The sequence below is a fragment of the Cherax quadricarinatus genome, chromosome 73, assembly GCF_038502225.1.
Source record: "Cherax quadricarinatus isolate ZL_2023a chromosome 73, ASM3850222v1, whole genome shotgun sequence".
Lineage (NCBI taxonomy): Eukaryota > Metazoa > Arthropoda > Malacostraca > Decapoda > Parastacidae > Cherax > Cherax quadricarinatus.
The window spans coordinates 11,319,402-11,340,344 of NC_091364.1; the positions used below are offsets into that span (position 1 = coordinate 11,319,402).

The window sequence follows — 20,943 nt, forward strand, 5'->3', positions numbered from 1 at the left end:
ATGCCCTCTCATACCCCAGGCACTTCCACATCATTATAATTCTCTTCCTCCTCTGCTGCCTCCTCCAGATCTCTCCCTCCTCCATAGCACTGACGTTAAGATGCGACTCCATCTCCTCCCTCCAGGTATGAAGTGGGATTTAAAACTACGTAATCCGCTATTAATCGTACGACGCTACTCAGAGTGGAGGAAGATGTGAGGGAAGCGGAGGAAGATGTGAGGGAAGTGGACGAATTGTAAGAGAAGTGGAAGAGGATGGTAGGGAGGTGAAGGAGCTGAGGGAGGTGAAGGATGATATGGGGGAGGTAGAGGACCTTGTAACAGTTGCTCGGGTGTAGACATGTCATTCCTCTACTAATTTCCAGCCTCTTAGGCCTTATCATACCTGTTCTTAAAACTCTGTATGAAGTCTGCCACCACTGCTTTTTCAATCAGGTCTATGTACCTTCCATCTACCATGACGACGAGATATATCCTGACACCCATGTGTTTCATATCTAGTTCCAGGTGCTCGATTTCAGTGTTTGACACTTCAGGTAAGTCCTCTGAATATCTTGAATGCTGTAATCATATCTCCCATGGTTCTTGTATCATCTAGGGTCCTTAGGTTCCCTTTGAGTTTTTCCTCATAGACCAAACCCCGCAGCTCCAAGACCAGCTGATTTCAACGCATTTGGCCATCTTCTAGATTAACAACATTATTGCTCAGGTGTGGGTTGTATACATGTGTTATAAGCTCTGTAATTACTATGACATATGTTGTTTAATAAGGTGCTGAATTATTATTAAGATTCCTGAAAGCCTTTCTAAAGTTTGTATGTTTTGCGTATTTCACCAAATTTATGCGATTGATGTGCGCCTTTGTGTGTGTGTGTGTGTGTGTGTGTGTGTGTGTGTGTGTGTGTGTGTGTGTGTGTGTGTGTGTGTGTGAGCTACACTAATTCAGGATCCCCCATAGGGATGGTCAGTCCAGCGTCAGGCTGAATATTTCAGTCGACAAACGTGTATCCTCCTCCTCCTCCTCCTCCCTCTCCTCCTCACCTCCTCCTCCTCCTCACCTCCTCCTCCTCCCTTCCTTCCTTCCTCCTCCTCCTCCCCTCCTTCCTCCTACCTCCTCCTCCTCCATCCCCCTCCCCCCCTCTTCCTCTCCCTTGAAATACATTATATTAATCTTGACCACCCAGGACTTGCTTTGATCATAGTGACCACAAATGGAAGGACCTTCTTGCAATCTACATTTTTGCTGCTGTTGACCGCTGTTTTCTGCCTATAACAAGGCAAAACTGCAGAAACAGCAATACTTGAAGGGGACTCGAACCGTGGTTCTCTTATGTGTTTGGTTAAACGTTTATCATTTGTAATAATGGAATTTTCTTGCGTGAAAATAGGACTTGTGTTGTACTCACCTAATTGTGGTTGCAGGGGTCGATTCATAGCTCTTTTGGTAGTGACAAAAAAAAAAAAAGGTTTGAAAATGAAGCTGGAAGACGTTTCGGTCTATCTGCGACCATTGTCAAGACAAAAAAAAAATAAGCAAAACTTCTTTTTCGGTAGAGAATGGTATTAATTCCCTCTCATTCAGCACAAGGGGTAGTCTAGGCTCGATCCTCCGTCCGCTGATAGACCGGCACGCTGTTTACCTTTTCTCACAAATGTTAACAGTATTATGACGGTAAACAGTGGGATGACAGTGTGATGAAGTAACGCGGGGGTTGAAAGCCAGAAAGATACCAGGATAAGCCTTTATCTGGACACCATTTCTCTCATAGGTGAGCGAAACATTGAACAAATAAAGATTTGTTCTGGTATAAGTCTTTTCTGCAAAGATCAACTGATTATGTACATGGTGTGCTAGTACTTAGAAAATTCAGAGTACGTAAGTACATCCATGTAAATAGTGTGGTAAAACTTGAACTGAGAGTGATAGGAAGTACGTACTGCAAGCGTAGGCAATCACTAACCTCTCATACTCCCCTCATACTCGCCTCACATTGTACACTCCTAAGTGCCAAACATATTGCCCTGTTCTCATTCCGTCTTCCCAGTGTCAATATTCAGACAAATTGTTGCCTCTTCTTCCCCTCCCCTCCGTACTAACCTCCCCCACCTGTACTCTCCACCTCTATTTCTCTCTCGCACCCACTTTTACTAATGTCAGGTTAACCGGTTTCTTGGAATCCCTTCATAAATGTTACACTCCGACAACACAGTAGAACCTAAAAACCACTTGTCTCTAATCACTCCGATCTAACAAACATGGCTGCTAGTTGCCCCAGCATTGGGAAGTAGGGGATTGAAATCCAGCAGACATATGCCAGTGTGTTAGAGCGGAGTGAATGGAGGAGAGTGCTCCTGAATATTTGATGTGCTCTTGGAGTATCTATGAAGGTATTCATAGAAACCGGTAAGCCGGACTTGAGTTCTGGAAGTGGGAAGTACAATCAGTGCAGTTTGTAAGTTGCGAGATGTGTTGTGGATCTTAGAGATATTAGATCATTGTGTGTGTGTGTGTGAGTGTGTACTCACCTATTTGTACTCATCTATTTGTGGTTGCAGGGGTCGAGTCATAGCTCCTGGCCCCGCCTCTTCACTGCTACTAGGTCCTCTCTCTCCCTGCTCCATGAGCTTTATCATACCTCGCCTTAAAACTATGTATGGTTCCTGCCTCCACTACTTCACTTTCTAGGCTATTCCACGGCTTGACTACTCTATGACTGAAGAAATACTTCCTAACATCCCTTTGATTCATCTGAGTCTTCAACTTCCAATTGTGACCTCTTGTGTCTGTGTCCCATCTCTGGAACATCCCGTCTTTGTCCACCTCGTCTATTCCGCGCAGTATTTTATATGTCGTTATCATGTCTCCCCTGACCCTCCTGGCCTCCAGTGTCGTCAGGCCGATTTCCCTCAACCTTTCTTCGTAGGACAATCCCCGTAGCTCTGGGACTAGTCTTGTTGCAAACCTTTGCACTTTCTCTAATTTCTTGACGTGCTTGACTAGGTGTGGATTCCAAACTGGTGCTGCATACTCCAGTATGGGCCTGACGTAAATGGTATACAGAGTCTTGAACGACTCCTTACTGAGGTATCGGAACGCTATCCGTAGGTTTGCCAGGCGCCCGTATGCTGCAGCAGTTATCTGATTGATGTGCACCTCAGGAGATATGCTCGATGTTATACTCACCCCCAGATCTTTTTCCTTGAGTGAGGTTTGCAGACTTTGGCCATCTAAACTATATTGTGTCTGCGGTCTTCTTTGCCCTTCCCCAATCTTCATGACTTTGCATTTGGCGGGGTTAAACTCAAGAAGCCAGTTGCTGGACCAGGCTTGTAGCCTGTCCAGGTCTCTTTGTAGTCCTGCCTGATCCTCATCCGATTTGATTCTTCTCATTAACTTCACATCGTCCGCAAACAAGGACACTTCTGAGTCTATCCCTTCCGTTATGTCATTCACATATACCAAGAACAGCACAGGTCCTAGGACTGACCCCTGTGGAACCCCGCTTGTCACAGGCGCCCACTTTGACACCTCATCACGTACCATGACTCGTTGTTGCCTCCCTGTAAGGTATTCTCTTATCCATTGCAGTGCCTTTCCTGTTATGTGTGCCTGATCCTCTAGCTTTTGCAGTAACCTCTTGTGAGGAACTGTGTCGAAGGCCTTCTTGCAGTCCAAAAAAATGCAGTCGATCCAGCCCTCTCTTTCTTGTCTTACTTCTGTCACCTTGTCATAAAACTCTAATAGGTTTGTGACACAGGATTTTCCCTCCCTGAAACCATGCTGGTTGTCAATTATACACTTGTTTCTTTCCAGGTGCTCCATCACTCTCCTCCTGATGATCTTCTCCATGACCTTGCATACTATACACGTTAGTGATATAGGTCTGTAGTTTAGTACCTCATGTCTGTCTCCCTTTTTAAAAATTGGGACTACATTTGCCATCTTCCATACCTCGGGGAGTTGCCCAGTTTCAAATGATGTGTTGAAGATCTTTGTTAATGGTACACACAATGTCTCTGCTCCCTCTTTAAGGACCCACGGAGAGATGTCTGGTCCCACCGCCTTTGAGGTGTCAAGTTCGCATAGCAGCTTCTTCACCTCCTCCTTGATTATATGTACCTCATCCAGCACTTGCTGGTGCACCCCCCTGCTCTGATTTCCTGGAGTCCTACTGGTTTCCACTGTAAATACTTCTTTAAATCTTGTGTTGAGCTCCTGACATACCTCCCGGTCGTTTCTTGTGAATTCCCCATCACCCTTCCTCAGTCTGATTACCTGGTCCTTGACTGTTGTTTTCCTCCTGATGTGTGTGTGTGTGTGTGTGTGTGTGTGTGTGTGTGTGTGTGTGTGTGTGTGTGTGTGTGTGTGTGTGTGTGTGTGTGCGCGTGTGTGTGTGTGTGTGCGTGCGCCTTGAAAGACAGCTAGGGAATGAGTGATGGTAAAATTGTTTCTCTTTGAGTCACCCTACCTGTACCACTTCTCTTGGGTAGGTGACCCTACCTTAGTGACTCATTTTGCTAAGATACAAAGCTGCCTATATGTTAAATTAATATAAATATACACGAATACACAGTAAATATCACACCGCGTCTATAATATACATATCAACAGCATATCATACGAGCAAATGCAGACTCAACTCCTTTGCATCAAGAAGGCAGTAGAACGCTGGCTAAAAATTGCAGACCAGTAGCCTTTGAAAGTGTGGCGAGATGCCAAATTATAGACTTTATTGAAGAACGTAACGTACACAATCTATCCAGCATTGGATTTAGAATGGGAAGATTATGTTTGACACAACATATTTTCTTATGGCTTACGAAGTAAATTGCGTTGAGTTACTATGTTAGTAAATTTAACTAAAGAACACAACAAAGGTTAAAAAAAAAAACAACGGATTTAAAAGTAACAGACGTTACAGATAAGAGCACGTCAGCCAGCAGAAAATTAAGATGCGGGTCCAAGAGCTGGAACTGAGCATCATAAAGGCAATCCCATATACATTTACAAGCATATCTTCATCAGTGCTACCTGTATACACATATTTGTGGTTTGTGGATGCAGACGTCGAGTTACAGCTCCTGGCCCCGCCTCTTCGCGAGGCCAGGAGCATGCGTATGTTGTGAAAATCGCACGATAATTTTACCCTATTGAAATCGAATGTGAATCCATAAAGATAATGAACAATGATTGCTACTCAGTTCCACCAGAGGGTCGATAAATGCACTATTGCCTCACCTATTGATCGTAAGGTGAGAAATTATCTGTATTAATTGAAATCGACGCAGACTCATCAGTACTCAGTCAGGCAAGACCTTGTAACGGGTCCCTTTGTCTTCTAGAATCTCCTAGAATAGAAAAAAAACGAGTTTTTCCATATCAGTCCTAAAATCCATCAACTCTCCCTCGGTGGTTGGAAGGCACAATGCCCACAAATGTAAAGACACATCAGAACTCTTGACAATGTTTCGCTGAAGAAGAGCGAAACGTTGTGTTAGTAAAGACTTTCTGCTCTTTGTTAACCACAGCCCTTTCTGGAAAAGATGATGATTGCCAAATTGCAAAATGAAGTACAGTGACGGTCGAGAGAATTTAGTTTGTCTTGCTCCTTCTCCCTCATACCTGCCTGCCAAGACTCAGTAGATAAGGTGAGGCTGTCAACCTCTTCACCTACCTCCAATTAGGTGAGGAAGTCAACCTTGTCACCTACCTCCAATTAGGTGAAGAAGTCAACCTTGTCATCAGCTTGAAATTTGGTCAGAATGTCAACCTTGTCACCTACCTGAAATTAGGTGAGGATGTCAGTCTTCGTCAGAACTGCCAGGAGGATGACGGGGTGGATAATGAGAACTTTCAAAACAAGGGAAATAGCACCAATGGTGACACTATTCAAATAGCTTGTACTCTCTCGTTTAGAATATTGCTCATTGATGACGGCCCTGTTCAAGGGAAGAGAAATATCGGAGCTGGGACAGAGATCATTTACGATCGCTAAGAGCTAATAAAGCATTTAAATTACTGGGAACGCCTTAAAGTATGTATTTCTGGAGCGGAGGAGAGAGATGTACATGGTTATACCTGGAAGGTACTCGAGGGCCTTGTCCCAAACCTTCACACTGCCATAACAACAGTAAGGGATAAGAGACGAAGTGCAGAAATAAACACAGTGAAAAGCAGGGGGCGACGTGGGCACAACAAGAGAACACTATCAACGTCCGTGGACCTAGCCTATTCAACATCTTGCCACAAGATAACAGAAACTCTGTTGGGACAAGTGTAGAAGTCTTTAAGAGGAAACTGGACAAGTGTTTTCACCAGGTACCAGATCAGCCAGGCTGTGATGGATGTGGGCCAGCGGGCCACCAGCAGCAAGAGCCTGATTGACTAGGCAAGCACCTGACAAGCCTGGCTTAAGGCCGGGCTCTTGAAGTAGAGCTCTCGAAACTCATCAGGGGTATATCAAGGGTACCTACCTAAAATTAGGCGAGGCTGTCAACCTTGTCACCTACTTGTAGTTACTGTACCTGTAGGTTACCAAAAATTAGGTGGGAATCACGTAAAGGCGTACATTATCTTAGGCAGATCCTTCGAGAGAGATGCCGCGAGGCTGGTGAAGGGCTCGTGATTCAAGGAATTGATGTTATTCTCCCTTTAGATGTAATCTGATCATCTCCCCTATGGGGTTTAGCGCTTCCTCATGACTATAATAATTCTCGGGAGACTCAAGTTGAGTCACTCAACGGTGTACATTCTTGTAGGCAGACTAAGTGCATAATTCTGGCCGAGTTGATGGCTTTCCTTGTCACATCTCACTGTGTCTCTGTTATACGTCTGGCGCGTCGGGTAATTGATGGTTGGAGACGCAACTGGGTAGGGGAGCAAGGGGGAGGGTAGGGGGAGGGGGACGTATGAGGGATGGGGGAGGGATAGGGGTATGCATCTTCCACTACAAAGCGATACCCCATTACCCAGGGCTTCTCAACGGGAAAATATGGATCAGCAAATAGCTAACAAGGGCTGGGAGCCTTGTGTGCCTGTGATGTGCCTGTGAGCGGTGTCGAGAGTCTTCTTCCTCCCGCTGCCTTGCCAATAAACAGGTTTATAAATGCAGTATCCACTGCTCTGAGGGAGATGCCCATGTTGAAGGGGTCATTACTGTTGTTAGTGGCTGAAGTACTGCCCGGGGTGGGGGACACACTTACTACTACTACTACCACAACTATCGCTACTGCCACCACAATTACTACCACCACCACAACCCACTCTTCTTCGTCTTCAGGATACGCGTAGTTTACTTAGATGTTTTAAGTGTATTGGCACTCTTGTGTTGTCTGTTGTCCCTGTTATCTATTGTTACTCTTGTGTTGCTTCGGTATTGCGAGTTACCACACCTTCACAAATATCTCTGCTATACAGACACACCCATACTCATCATCCCACGCTCACCACACTATTACCCAACACTCACCACACTATGACCCAACATTCACCACACTATGACCCAACATTCACCACAATCCATGACCCAGCATTCACCACAATCTATGACCCAACATTCACCACACTATGACCCAACATTCACCACACTATGACCCAACATTCACCACACACTATGACCCAACATTCACCACACACTATGACCTAACATTCACCACACTATGACCCAACATTCACCACAATCTATGACCCAGCATTCACCACAATCTGTGACCTAACATTCACCACAATCTGTGACCCAACACTCACTACAATCTATGACCCAACACTCACTACAATCTGTGACCCAACACTCACTACAATCTATGACCCAACACTCACTACAATCTATGACCCAACACTCACTACAATCTGTGACCCAACACTCACTACAATCTATGACCCAACACTCACTACAATCTGTGACCCAACACTCACTACAATCTATGACCCAACACTCACTACAATCTGTGACCCAACACTCACTACAATCTATGACCCAACACTCACTACAATCTATGACCCAACACTCACTACAATCTATGACCCAACATTCACCACAACCCATCGCCCCCACACACCACAGGCCGTCATCCCCACCGACACTCCATCATCATCACCACCACCCCCACCACCACCACCACCACCACCACCACCACCACCACCACCACCATTCACCTACCAGCATCACAGCTTTCTACATCTACAACATTATCATCACCAGAGAAGGATCCAGGGAGGGGCCAGGGCCCCCTCCATGGTCCACTATGAAAGACCATTGGGCCACTGTGAAATCCTTTTGATTTGCATTTTTATGACGCATTAAACTGTTACTACTACTGAACAGAACAACATTGCTTGAAATTTAAAGTCCAGGAATTCACAAAAAAAGAAAAAAAAGAAAATTGGGCCTCCCGCGGCCTATGAGCTGCTTTTCTCTCGTCGGTGTGGCGGGAGTGACCCCCTTCCATGGGTAGTTCCTGGATCCACCCATGACCACAACCACCGTGTCCATCCCCTCCCAAACACCTGCAGAACACACACACACACACACACACACACACCTGCAGAACACACACACAGGATCCCTACATAGCTCCAAGATGAGGTACGATAAGGCTCTTGGAGCAGGGAGTGGACCTAGTAGCAGCTAGCGAAAATAAACACATATGCAGTATAATGGGATCCTTTATTGACAACGTTTCGCCCACACAGTGGGCGAAAAAGCCCAGTGTGTGGGCGAAACGTTGCTAATAAAGGATCACATTACACTGCATGTGTGTATATTTCCAATGTGTCGGTATTTTATATCATTTATTTCCATCCTTCCAGCAACTAGCGAAGAGGCGGGGCCAGGAGCTGTGACTCTTCCCCTTCAAGCACAAATAGGTGAGCGCGCGCGCGCACACACACACAGATACACACACACACACACACACACACACACACACACATACACACACACACACACACACACACACACACACATACACACACACACACACACACACACGCACACACGCGCACACGCGCACACACGCAAACACACACACACATACAACAGGCCTAGTGTCTAATCGACATATGCCTAGGACAAAATGGTAACTAACACTAACACACACACACACACACACACACACACACACACACACACACACACACACACACACACACACACACACACCCCGCAACCATCATCCTCACTATCACCACTACAACCCACCACACCACCTCATAGTCACCCCTCACCTTCATCATTCACACTTATTAACAAGCATTTAGGCGTTCCATCTGCCCACACGCTAGTTTCCCCGCAATACTTTCTAATTTAAGCATTTTTTTTACAGCACACGGGTATGAAATGATGAGTTTGTTGAATTATTCGTGGGCTTGCTGCGCCCGTTATTTACCAAGAGCGAAGGGGCAGTAAGACCGACGAGGGAGAACAGTAATAAAACATGGGAAATGGTGCAGAGAAACACACACGAGAGTAATTAATATGCAATAAAGTGTCTCCACCAGAGGGATACCCGAAAATTTTCACGTTTCTTCAGAGTAGAGAGTGATGGAAAGGTTATAACTATTTAACTTTCTTTGATTATTTGCTTTATTACTTCTTTGTCTAATTGTTTCTATATTAGTCTTTTGTGTATTATCATTAATTATTATTATCTTTTGATTTTCCCCCTATTATTCTTTTGTATAATCTTTTGTCTATTTTTGTCTATGATTGTCTATTCCTGCTTCGTATACATTGGTCATAACTGTTCTTCCTTATGTGCCTCCTCTGCTTCCAATTTTCCGGCCTTTATCTTGTTTATTATGAAGATCACATCTCTGTTCTTTAGTGTTCCTGCTTTTTTTTCTATCTTTCCTTTTTCTTAGTTCCTTGCATTTCTTTCCCTTGTTCTCTTTCATCTTGTTTTCTGTTCTATACCTTCTCCTTTCCCCTATTCCCTACCTTCTCCATTTCCTCTTCTCAACCTTTCTTTGTTTCCTGTTTCATACCATTTTACTCCCTTTCACCGTTTCCTGTATTTTTTTCTGTTTACTCTTTTCCCCGGCTCCTTTATTCTTCTTTTTCCTCTTCTCCCTATCTTCTCCATTGCTTGTTGCCTTCTCTCCCCTGTTCCCTATCACCTCTACTCCCACACCTACTCAAGACATTACTATGACTCACCTATATACAGTCATGGAATATCCTTGATGCCAGTTCTTAATATTGGCACGTCAGTGGCAGCAATAAAGTAGCTTCCATCAAAGGAACTCTGACAGCTTTACGACACCAACACGCTCCAGAATTAAGTAACCCCCAGGTCGCAGGAGTTCCTTGTGCTCGTAATCTTAACTTCACTATTTCATCGAGGTGTTCCTTGTGCTCGTAATCTTAACTTCACTATTTCATCGAGGTGTTCCTTGTGCTCGTTATCTTAACTTCACTATTTCATCGAGGTGTTCCTTGTGCTCGTTATCTTAACCTCACTATTTCATCGAGGTGTTCCTTGTGCTCGTTATCTTAACCTCACTATTTCATCGAGGGGTCCTTGTGCTCGTTTTCTTTATCTTAACCTCCTTCAGTTCTGGCCAGCGCCTTTATCCCCTCAATGTAAATATGACACTTGTAAAACACTAGAATATTTCAAAAGAAATTTTTTTCACTCTGATATTTCGTTAGCTTGATACAGTGTGTCGGATTAACACTACATGCAGTGGAATAATAGTAAAGTGCGGGAGATGTCAGGTCAGTGATGTGTCGGTCAGGTCACTTGACCACGGTGTCTTGGCAGGATAGCTGCACCAGGTTGGCCATTACGCTTGAAATATTGAAACTACCGGATTTCTGGACTACAGTGTTAAAAACGGCGATAAATGCATTCTCAAGGCAGCGTCTTTTCTGCAGTTGGAGCTCTGATAGCGAGCCTTGCTTCTCTCCACTTCATCAGCTGGTCATACAAACTACGGCGAACCAGGCGTGTGTTGTTCACGTTGTCCAGGCTGCAAACGCATTCGTGTTCTCTGATGTGTTGTTCCAGACTTCTCGCATTTCTCCCAACTGTATTTTATCACAGCCACCACACGGGATGACAAAGGCAGCTTGCTAGGGCACTTGGCTGTGTCCCAACGTGGGAGCACAATGTACCTTTCAGTGGAGCTATCTGAAGTTTTGTTAATGATGCGTTGTCCTCTCCTTCTGCAGTCACTGATGAATTGGGATGGCAACTGGAGACGGATGAACACTCATTGGGAGTAAGATTACTCTTCGAGGAAGGCCGGGGTGGATGTGCTCTCAAGAAAAATCCCCTTTTAGCTTGTCTCTCACTGCTAGTATGGTGTTGGGAGGATATAATTGGAAGACTATAGAACTATATACAGACGGGGTAATCAGTCTTTTAGCCTTGGAGTTGGTGAAAAGCACAGTAGTCTTTAAGACTGCGGTACTCATTACCAACTCCAATTATTATTATTATTATAATCAAATGGGAAGCGCTAAACCCGGAGGATTATACAGCTACCAACTCCAAGGCTGAGGGACTGATTACATCACTTTTCATAGTCTCCGTACTGGATTGAAAAGCTACTAGGTGACCAGTCGTCTCCACAGTAAAGATGCCCAGGTGCTGAATGTTTATTACTGATAAATTTCTCAGTATTGTAAACCATTACTTTAAGTATACCAGTTTGTAATTAGACGAGCAGAACCATGCTGATGTCCCATCTTCTGAATGGATTAATGGTAATATTTTTTAACTTCCAATGATAGTAGTATTTACTACCTCTTGCTTTAAATCATCCTACTGTTCCCTGCTTATGGGAAGAAAAACCTTTTTAGTATCCCAATGTCAGTAAATATTACTGGGTTTGCAGCTGTGGCCTCTAGTTGTAATAAAGGTACTAAGATACCTTTATTTATACATATGTCTGAATCTCCCAGCCAACTGTAGGATATATACGAATTGTCATTTTATACTGGGGAAGCAATTATCAGAGCATGTAAAAAAAAAAAGACGTGCATGCGAAAGGACCGAAACGTTTTTTTAGCATGTCCTAGTGTTTGTTCACGTGTCTTAAACAACTTTGTCGGTATCAGTTACCAAGGTTTACACCGTGTACTCAGTACCAACTATGTAAGAGTAACCAAGAGGACAACAGTCGTGAGTGTTGGAGGCACTCACAGAGTAGGTAATTAGCGCATCAACCGGTTTGAGCGGACGGAAGATCGAGCCTCCACCACTCCTCGTGTTGAATGGCTCACATGGGTTTAGCGTTTCACAAAGTATATATAAGTATTGGAGGTCGAGTCTTAATTCATATAACTTGACATTTACGTGTCTAAGGCAACAAGCTGATAAACGGAGTACAAAGATAAGTAACAGAGATTGCTCTTGTAATTTAGGTGACGTTTCGCTCAGGGTTTCGCTCAGTCATGAGGGAAACGTGTAAAATAAAAGCTTTCTCTGTATCGTGGGTTTTTATACCAATAATCATTTGTCAAGAGGGAGCTGGACAGTTACCTAAAGTCAGTGCAGGATCAGCTGGGCTGTGGTTCGTACGTTGGATTACGTGCGGCCAGCAGTAACAGCCTCGTTGATCAGGCCCTGATCCACCAGGAGGCCTGGTCATGGGCCGGGCCGCGGGGGCGTTGATCCCCGGAATACCCTCCAGGTAGACAATATAAATTAAATATAAACATTGTTAATGTGACAGAGAAAGAGAAAAACATCAATTGTTACTTACTGAAGGTCACGCTTGGCTTCCTCAAGGCTGGAGTGCTCTAGTTTGAACTCGAGGCGCTGGATAAGTCTGTTCTTCTGCTCGAGTTGTTCCTCCATGGCATGCATCTGCGCTGCAGTGGCTTCCTTCACCCCGGAGAGAGCTGCCTGCAGTCGGGAGATGTCTTCCACCAGCTTTGACACCTGTCAATCAAGATACAGGGCTGTTAGTCGAGGTTTTAAGACTTTATAGGGTGGGTTTCTTTCAGTGTGCAAATATATAGGCAGCGCGCGCGTGTATATATGTATATAATATATATATATATATATATATATATATATATATATATATATATATATATATATATATATATATATATATATATTATATATATATATATATATTATATATATATATATATATATTATATATATATATATATATATATATATATATATATATATATATATATATATATATATATATATATATATATAATCTTGCCAGTCTTGCAACATTGCATAGCTCCTGGCGACACACGAGAATGCGAAAGATCTTGAGCTAAAGATTTCCATCCCCCTGTGGCTTGTTCTGCAATATATATATATATATATATATATATATATATATATATATATATAAATATATATATATATATATATACATATATATTATAAAATGTCGTGCAGAATAGGTAAAACTGGTCAATTAACAAGAACTCGTTTAAAATTAAGGCCTTTCTAAAAAATTTCTCTTATACGTTTGAAGATATTTTTTCCATTTATGTTAATGTAAAAATTAATAATTTTGTACCAAAGGAACCGTAGAAAACTTACCTTATAATAACAAGCGCAATTTAATTTAGCCTAATCCAGCTAAATATATTTTAGATAAGTTTACAGTAATTCAATAATAAACAAGCACAATGAAATATATTTTTTTCGTTAGTTTCAGAATGATTTTTGAGAAATTATTTCATGCAAAAATTTTAGCTTGCCTTATTCGGCAAGAAGAGCGTTGCTATTTAAGCCACAATCGCAAGTTTTACCTATTCGGCACTCTACACACACTTATATATATATATATATATATATATATATATATATATATATATATATATATATATATATATATATATAACCCGATTGCCTCCCATTTCCCCAGATGCTGCATGGCCCCTGTGGATTTAGCGCTTCCCCCCATTATAAATTCTAACTCATGAATTCTTAAGATAAGAGGTAAACCTTAAGTTCATCTGTTTACACTCAGTATACACTTACCTTTACTTACCTGTGTTGTTTAACAGTTACTTTTCCGGTAATGTTTCTAAATTAGGAGGCCAGATCTGAGGCCGAGCCGCGAGGGTGATGATCCCCATAAACAACCAAAAGACTCGTGTGCAATCGCTCGAAAGGAGTAAAAATAGGTACGAATGATGAACAATAAGGTACAATCCCGTGACTGGAACAATACACAAATAACCCGCACATAGGAGAGAGCTTACGACGACGTTTCGGTCCGACTTTGACTGAAACGTCGTTGTAAGCTTTCTTTCTCTCCCCCTCCCTCCCATGTGCGGGTTAGTGTAGATAGAATGATTCACCACAGTCAAGTGTACGACACGTCGCCCTGATCCACAACAGGTAGGTGTGCGACATGTCGCCCTGATCCACCACAGGTAGGTGTGCGACACGTCGCCCTGATCCACCACAGGTAGGTGTGCGACACGTCGCCCTGATCCACCACAGGTAGGTGGATCGTCCGCAAGACAAAATAATAATACTTCTCATTGATCGTCAGTAGACAGGTGTGTCATCGTCCGCCAGCAGTCATAGGAATACGCTGCAAACAAACGTAGAGAAACGTTCCAAGCAGGCGTAGGAGTATGCCGCAGACAAGTATCGAAATACGCTGCAGGAACTTACAGAAATACGCTGCAAGCAGTCGTTGAAATACGCTGCAGGAAGTTATAGAAATACGCCGCAAGCAGACGTAGGAATACGCAAGCAGAAAGAAACAAGTTCCTGGTGTTCGACACTCACTCAGCGACCTGTAATAAATTGCCTTGTGCTTTTGACTCAACTTTTTTTTTTCGCCTAGGTTAGGAGAGGACTTTTGTGCCGCCACTGGCGACGCTGCTTCGAAATCCTCAGCCCTTACCATATCCTTTTTTTATCAGGCCTTAAAGTGGACTGTTTAAGCCTCAAACTGGACCGTCTCGGCTATGAACTGGAACGACTCAGCCTTAAACTGGACTGTTTAGGTCTTAAATGGTCAGTATTGGCCTTAAAATCAGTGTTACTCTGTCTCTTTTGAGGTGCACTTGTAGATGCTGGACAAGTATCTGAATTTTGTTTTTCTTCCTATTTTCATCCTTTTCATCTTATTTTGTCTTCTTCCTCGTTCATCCACTGGTGTAACTTACGCTAGGGAGTATAGCAGATCACTACTCCAGGTAGTGTTTTTGCTTCTCAGGAAAGAGCACTCTTATTTTAAACCATACCCCCGGCCGGGATTGAACCCGCGGTCATAGAGTCTCAAAACTCCAGCCCGTCGCGTTAGCCACTATGGGGATATGGTTTATTTGCAATCGTGTCATTACGATTTCTTGACTCTTATTTTCATTTTTTTGTAATATTTTCCTTTCCTTATTCTCCTTTTCTTATTCTCCCTCTAATTATCATCCTTGCTCCTCCTCGCCCTCTCTTCGTCGTGCCTGTGCTGGGTGGGGTAGAGGGGTTGGCAGTGTACAAGAGTCTAACACACGCATTAAGACTACATTATCCTGATGACAGTGACAGCAAAACACACACACACACACACACACACACACACACACACACACACACACACACACACACACACACACACACACACACACACACCTTCGCTATACCAAACTCTATACATTTTCTTGAACTTTGAAGTGTATATCCTCAACCAAGAGAGTGTAATATATATATATATATATATATATATATATATATATATATATATATATATATATATATATATATATATATAATTGTGTGTGTGTCGTGCCGAGTAGGTAAAACTGGTCACTTCGCAAGAACTTATTTAAAAATCATTTCTAAAATTTTCTCTTATACGTTGAAGAATATATATTTTTTTCATTTATGTTAATGTAAAAATTAATAATTTTGTACCTAAACAACCTTAAAAAACTTACCTAACCTTAATATAACAAGCTAAATTTAATTTAACGTAGTCCAGCTAAATATATTTTAGATATCTTTACAGTAATTTAATAATAAACAAACGCAATGATTTCCTTCGTTAGGTTCAGAATGATTTTTGTGAAATTATTGCATACACAAATTTTCGCTTGCCTTATTTGGCAAGAGCGTTGCTCTTGCCAAAATAGCAAGTTTTACCAATTCGGCACGACACACACACACACACACACACACACACACACACACACACACACACACACACACACACACACACACACACACACACACACACACACACAGGTGACAGGTAAACTACGAAGGCAACACTTCGTGATCCCTCACCTCACCTCTGTCTTATCTCTTAAAGGATTGTATAAATGCTCTGGAAAATGTACAAAGGAGGATGACGAAGTTGATCCCATGTATCAGAAACCTTCCCTATGAGGATAGACTAAGGGCCCTGAATCTGCACTCTCTAGAAAGACGTAGAATTAGGGGGATATGATTGAGGTGTATAAATGGAAGACAGGAATAAATAAAGGGGATGTAAATAGTGTGGTGAAAATATCTAGCCTAGACAGGACTCGCAGCAATGGTTTTAAGTTGGAAAAATTCAGATTCAGGAAGGATATAGGAAAGTACTGGTTTGGTAATAGAGTTGTGGATGAGTGGAACAAACTCCCAAGTACAGTGATAGAGGCCAGAACGTTGTGTAGCTTTAAGAATAGGTTGGATAAATACATGAGTGGATGTGGGTGTGTGTGAGTTGGACCTGATAGCTTGTGCTACCAGGTCGGTTGCCGTGTTCCTCCCTTAAGTCAATGTGACCTGACCTGACTGGGTTGGGTGCATTGGCTTAAGCCGGTAGGAGACTTGGACCTGCCTCGCATGGGCCAGTAGGCCTGCTGCAGTGTTCCTTCGTTATGTTCATATATATATATATATATATATATATATATATATATATATATATATATATATATATATATATATATATATATATATATATATATACACGTATATATAATGTGGGCGTTGACTGAGTAGTCGTGAGTATCACACATTAGCTGACAGGCAGGCATAGCGTAGGTTAGATTCCATGGCCCCAGTGAGGCAAATTATAAACAAATAAAAAAAAATACTATGTGCCACAAAGGCTGTAAGACGCAGGTCTGGGCGAATATAAGCTGACAGTCAGAAAAATGCCCGGCAAAAAATATTAGTACAATTATACCCCTCCTAAATTGGCATCTACATGGCACTAGTGTCAAAGTCGACGATTTTACCACAAGGGGAAAACCTACAAAGTTGTACCTGATACGAGGCAATTAAGCCCAGGCGGTGGCAGGTGACAGGTAAACTACGAAGGCAACACTTCCTGATCCCTCACCTCACCTCACCTCTGTCTTATCTCTTAAAGGATCGTATCAGTACCAAGTGCGCCAGTCTTTATTTATATCGCTTATGAAAAGCTTATCAATTTTACACCCTGGCGAACCATTCATTAGGGTCCATTCCATGACTGGTGTAAGGCGCATTCTCACCTTTATATCGAGCGCACCCAGATGCGTTAATTACTACTCACGTCAAGGACTGAGGTGGTCAGAGGCAATGAATGTGGCAGCCTTGAAGAAATTAACAGTCTACTCTGTTCTTTAGCTCGGGGTCCACACATGGCAAATGTGGAGTCGCGGCTGAAGGATTGACACACACACACACACACACACACACACACACACACACACACACACACACGAACTAACACACACACACTCTACAGGACTACAAAGAGACCTAGACAGGCTACAAGCCTGGTCCAGCAACTGGCTCCTTGAATTTAACCCTGCAAAATGCAAGGTCATGAAGCTCGGGGAAGGGCAGAGAAGACCGCAGAGTATAGTCTAGGTGGCCAAAGACTGCATACCTCACTCAAGGAAAAAGATCTTGAGGGGAATATAATACCGAGCACATCACCTAAGGCACACATCAGTCAGATAACTGCTGCAGCATACGGGCGTCTGGCAAACCTGAGAATAGCGTTTCGATACCTCAGTAAGACATCGTTCAAGACACTGTACACCATATACGTCAGGCCCATATTGGAGTATGCAGCACCAGTTTGGAATCCACACCTAGTCAAGCACGTCAAGAAATTAGAGAAAGTGCAAAGGTTTGCAACAAGACTAATTCTAGAGCTAAGGAGATAGTCCTACGAAGAAAGGTTAAGGGAAATCGGCCTGACGACGCTGGAGGACAGGAGGGTCACGGGAGTCATGATAACGACATATAAAATTCTGCGAGGAATTGACAAGGTGGACAAAGACAGGATGTTCCAGAGATGGAACACAGAAAGAAGGGGTCACAGTTGGAAGTTGAAGACTACTGTGAGTCAAAGAGATGTTAAGAAGTATCTCTTCAGTCAGAGTTATCATGAAGTGGAATAGCCTAGAAAGTGACGTAGTGGAGGCAGGAACCATACATAGTTTTAAGACGAGATTTGATCAAGCTCATGGAGCAGGGAGAGAGAGGACCTAGTAGCAATCAGCGAAGAGGCGGGGCCAGGAGCTGTGACTCGACCCCTGCAACCACAAATAGGTGAGTACACACACACACACACACACACACGCACGCAAGCAAGCAAGCACGCAAGCATTGTCAAGAGAGTGTTCACTATTGGGCTATCCTAGTGATACTGTGTGTAGTAATATATATTAATTTATGTTGCTGTATGAAAGAGTTAATTTACAGTGAAACGTCTTGATCTCATGATGCTAATTAACTAGTCTAAATCCTGATTAACGCCTCTAACCATTAGATAATGTTATTGATCATCCAGTCAAATGTGTGATCCACACCCGCTGTCAATGAGTTTCTTCTGATCCGTACCCGCTATCAGCAAGCTGCTTCTGATCCACACCCGCTATCAACAAGCTGCTTCTGATCCACACCCGCTATCAACAAGCTGCTTCTGATCCACACACGCTATCAACCAATCTAATGTCTGACCCACGCCCACTATAACCAGTCTGTTCTGACCCACGCCCGCTATCAACGAGTCTGTTCTGACCCATGCCTGCTATAAGCAAGTTTGTTCTGACCCATGTCCGCTATCAACGAGTCTATTCCAACCCACGCCCGCTATCAACAAGTCTGACCCGATCCACAGCCGCGATCAACGAGCCTACGTCTTGATCTATGCGAGTTTGAAGTCTCTTTATATTGGAAGGTGGTAATAAATGCTCACGTCAGGAACGAGGCAGTTCTATGAATTTGTCCGTGATATATCAACAAGTGAACTGCTGTCGTATATTTCTTGTTTGCCACACTGGTCCAGGACACCCGTTCGTCACCGCTGAAAATGGTTGGGGATTCTGTTGCTAACCGTTCCCTGTTGGTCATTCTTGTCCGTTAGTCGTGGTTTAATATTGGTCTCTGGTTCCTCTTTGCTTGGACCGGGGTCATCATTTGACAGGCCAAAATGATATAATAATAAATAGTAACTGAAAAATGAGTCACTTGTGCAGTATTGGGGAGTCTTTCATGAGGAAACGTTTCGCCAGCCAATGACTTCATCAGTCCTATACGAAGAATGGTAGAAAATGAGATATTTATTGGACTGAAGAAGCTACTGGCTGGCAAAACTCTTTCTTGATAAAGATGCTGCACAAGTGTCTCATTCTTCAACTTGTCGGTTTTCTCAACTATTTATCACACAACAGTAATTGTTTCTTGATAGAGTGAATCTCAGTAAGTCTTTTCTGCAATGGAAACATAAACACATATGCAGTTTAATGTGATCCTTTATTGACAACGTTTCACCCACACAGTGGGCTTTTTCAAGTCACACACAGATCTACCTGGGGTGGAAGGTACGGGAGTGTTTATAGTCATGTTCAGAATGTTGAGGAACATGACTATAAATACTCCCGTACCTTTCACCCCAGGTAGATCTGTGTGTGACTTGAAAAAGCCCACTGTGTCGGTAAAACGTTGTCAATAAAGGATCACATTAAACTGCATATGTGTTTATGTTTCCATTGTGTCGGTATTTTATACCATTTATTTTCATCTTTTCTGCAACTTGTGTTGGTAACTGGTCTTCTCATTGAGTGATCTTGCTGTTGATTGAATGGTAACTCAGTCGGGTTTCCATTAGTAGTTTCTCCATAATAAGTTTTCTTTGATTATTGTGTCTGTTGAGGGAGCGAGTGATCCTTCTGTGGAACACTTGAGCACAAGTTCATCCAGATACACCATTCATTCATCATTGACGTGTGTATACACTTCTCCAGATACACCGTTCATACATCAGTGACGCGTGTATACATTGCCTTTCCACATACAATATTCATACGTCAGCACACCAAGAGGGCTGGAGAGAGGACGATATTTGTTTATAACAAGCTAAGGAATTTACGGAATATTTAGACACTGCAGCGACCTGTCTAGCAATAAATTCTGCATCTTGTTCAATCTGGCGTCGTTTAGACCTTTCATTTACTTAATAGCACGCCATTTAAGTTCACCTTCTCCAATTTATCAGACCAGACCCAAGGAATAATTATTGAATTGAATCCTCATCACTGTAACCCCGGGTTATGAAGAACCTAATTCATTCTCGGCCAACCCGATATAATTTCTCACCAGCATACATAGGAGCGTCAGCGCGCGCCTGTGTAAGTTACCTCAATTCCTGTTATTGCTGCTATTCTCATCCTTGGCTACTTCATCGCTAAGGTATATTTTCCCATGATTACTGTAGACATATTGACTCTTATCGCACCGATGGTTAAGGGTAGAAATTGTTCCGCTATTGGCTAGACCAATATGTGTCCGGTATATTGTGTATAATAAGAGGATTGGATCGGCTAGTGTATTTTCATCTATGTTATTAGTGGTTGTGCTCTTGATACATGACTTATTCAAGCACAGGAGTGTGATGTAGAGGTGAATACAAGTCGGCTGTTATGTGTGGCGGATATGGTAGTGGTGGTGGCGTAGTGGCGGTGGTGTGATGACAGTTGTAGTGATGGTAGTGGTGGAACATGGGAAAAGATG

General features: G+C 42.9%; 1 protein-coding gene across 12 annotated transcripts in view; it reads right to left on the reverse strand.

Moving 5' to 3' along the window:
• ct (homeobox protein, cut) overlaps window positions 1-20,943 on the reverse strand; it is a 992,784-nt gene that overhangs the window by 289,034 nt on the left and 682,807 nt on the right. For all 12 annotated transcript variants that reach the window (XM_070100612.1, XM_070100613.1, XM_070100616.1 and 9 more), the window contains one exon: window positions 12,713-12,891. In XM_070100612.1, coding sequence (XP_069956713.1) covers window positions 12,713-12,891 — 179 coding nt within the window. The remainder of the gene's footprint in view (window positions 1-12,712; window positions 12,892-20,943) is intronic.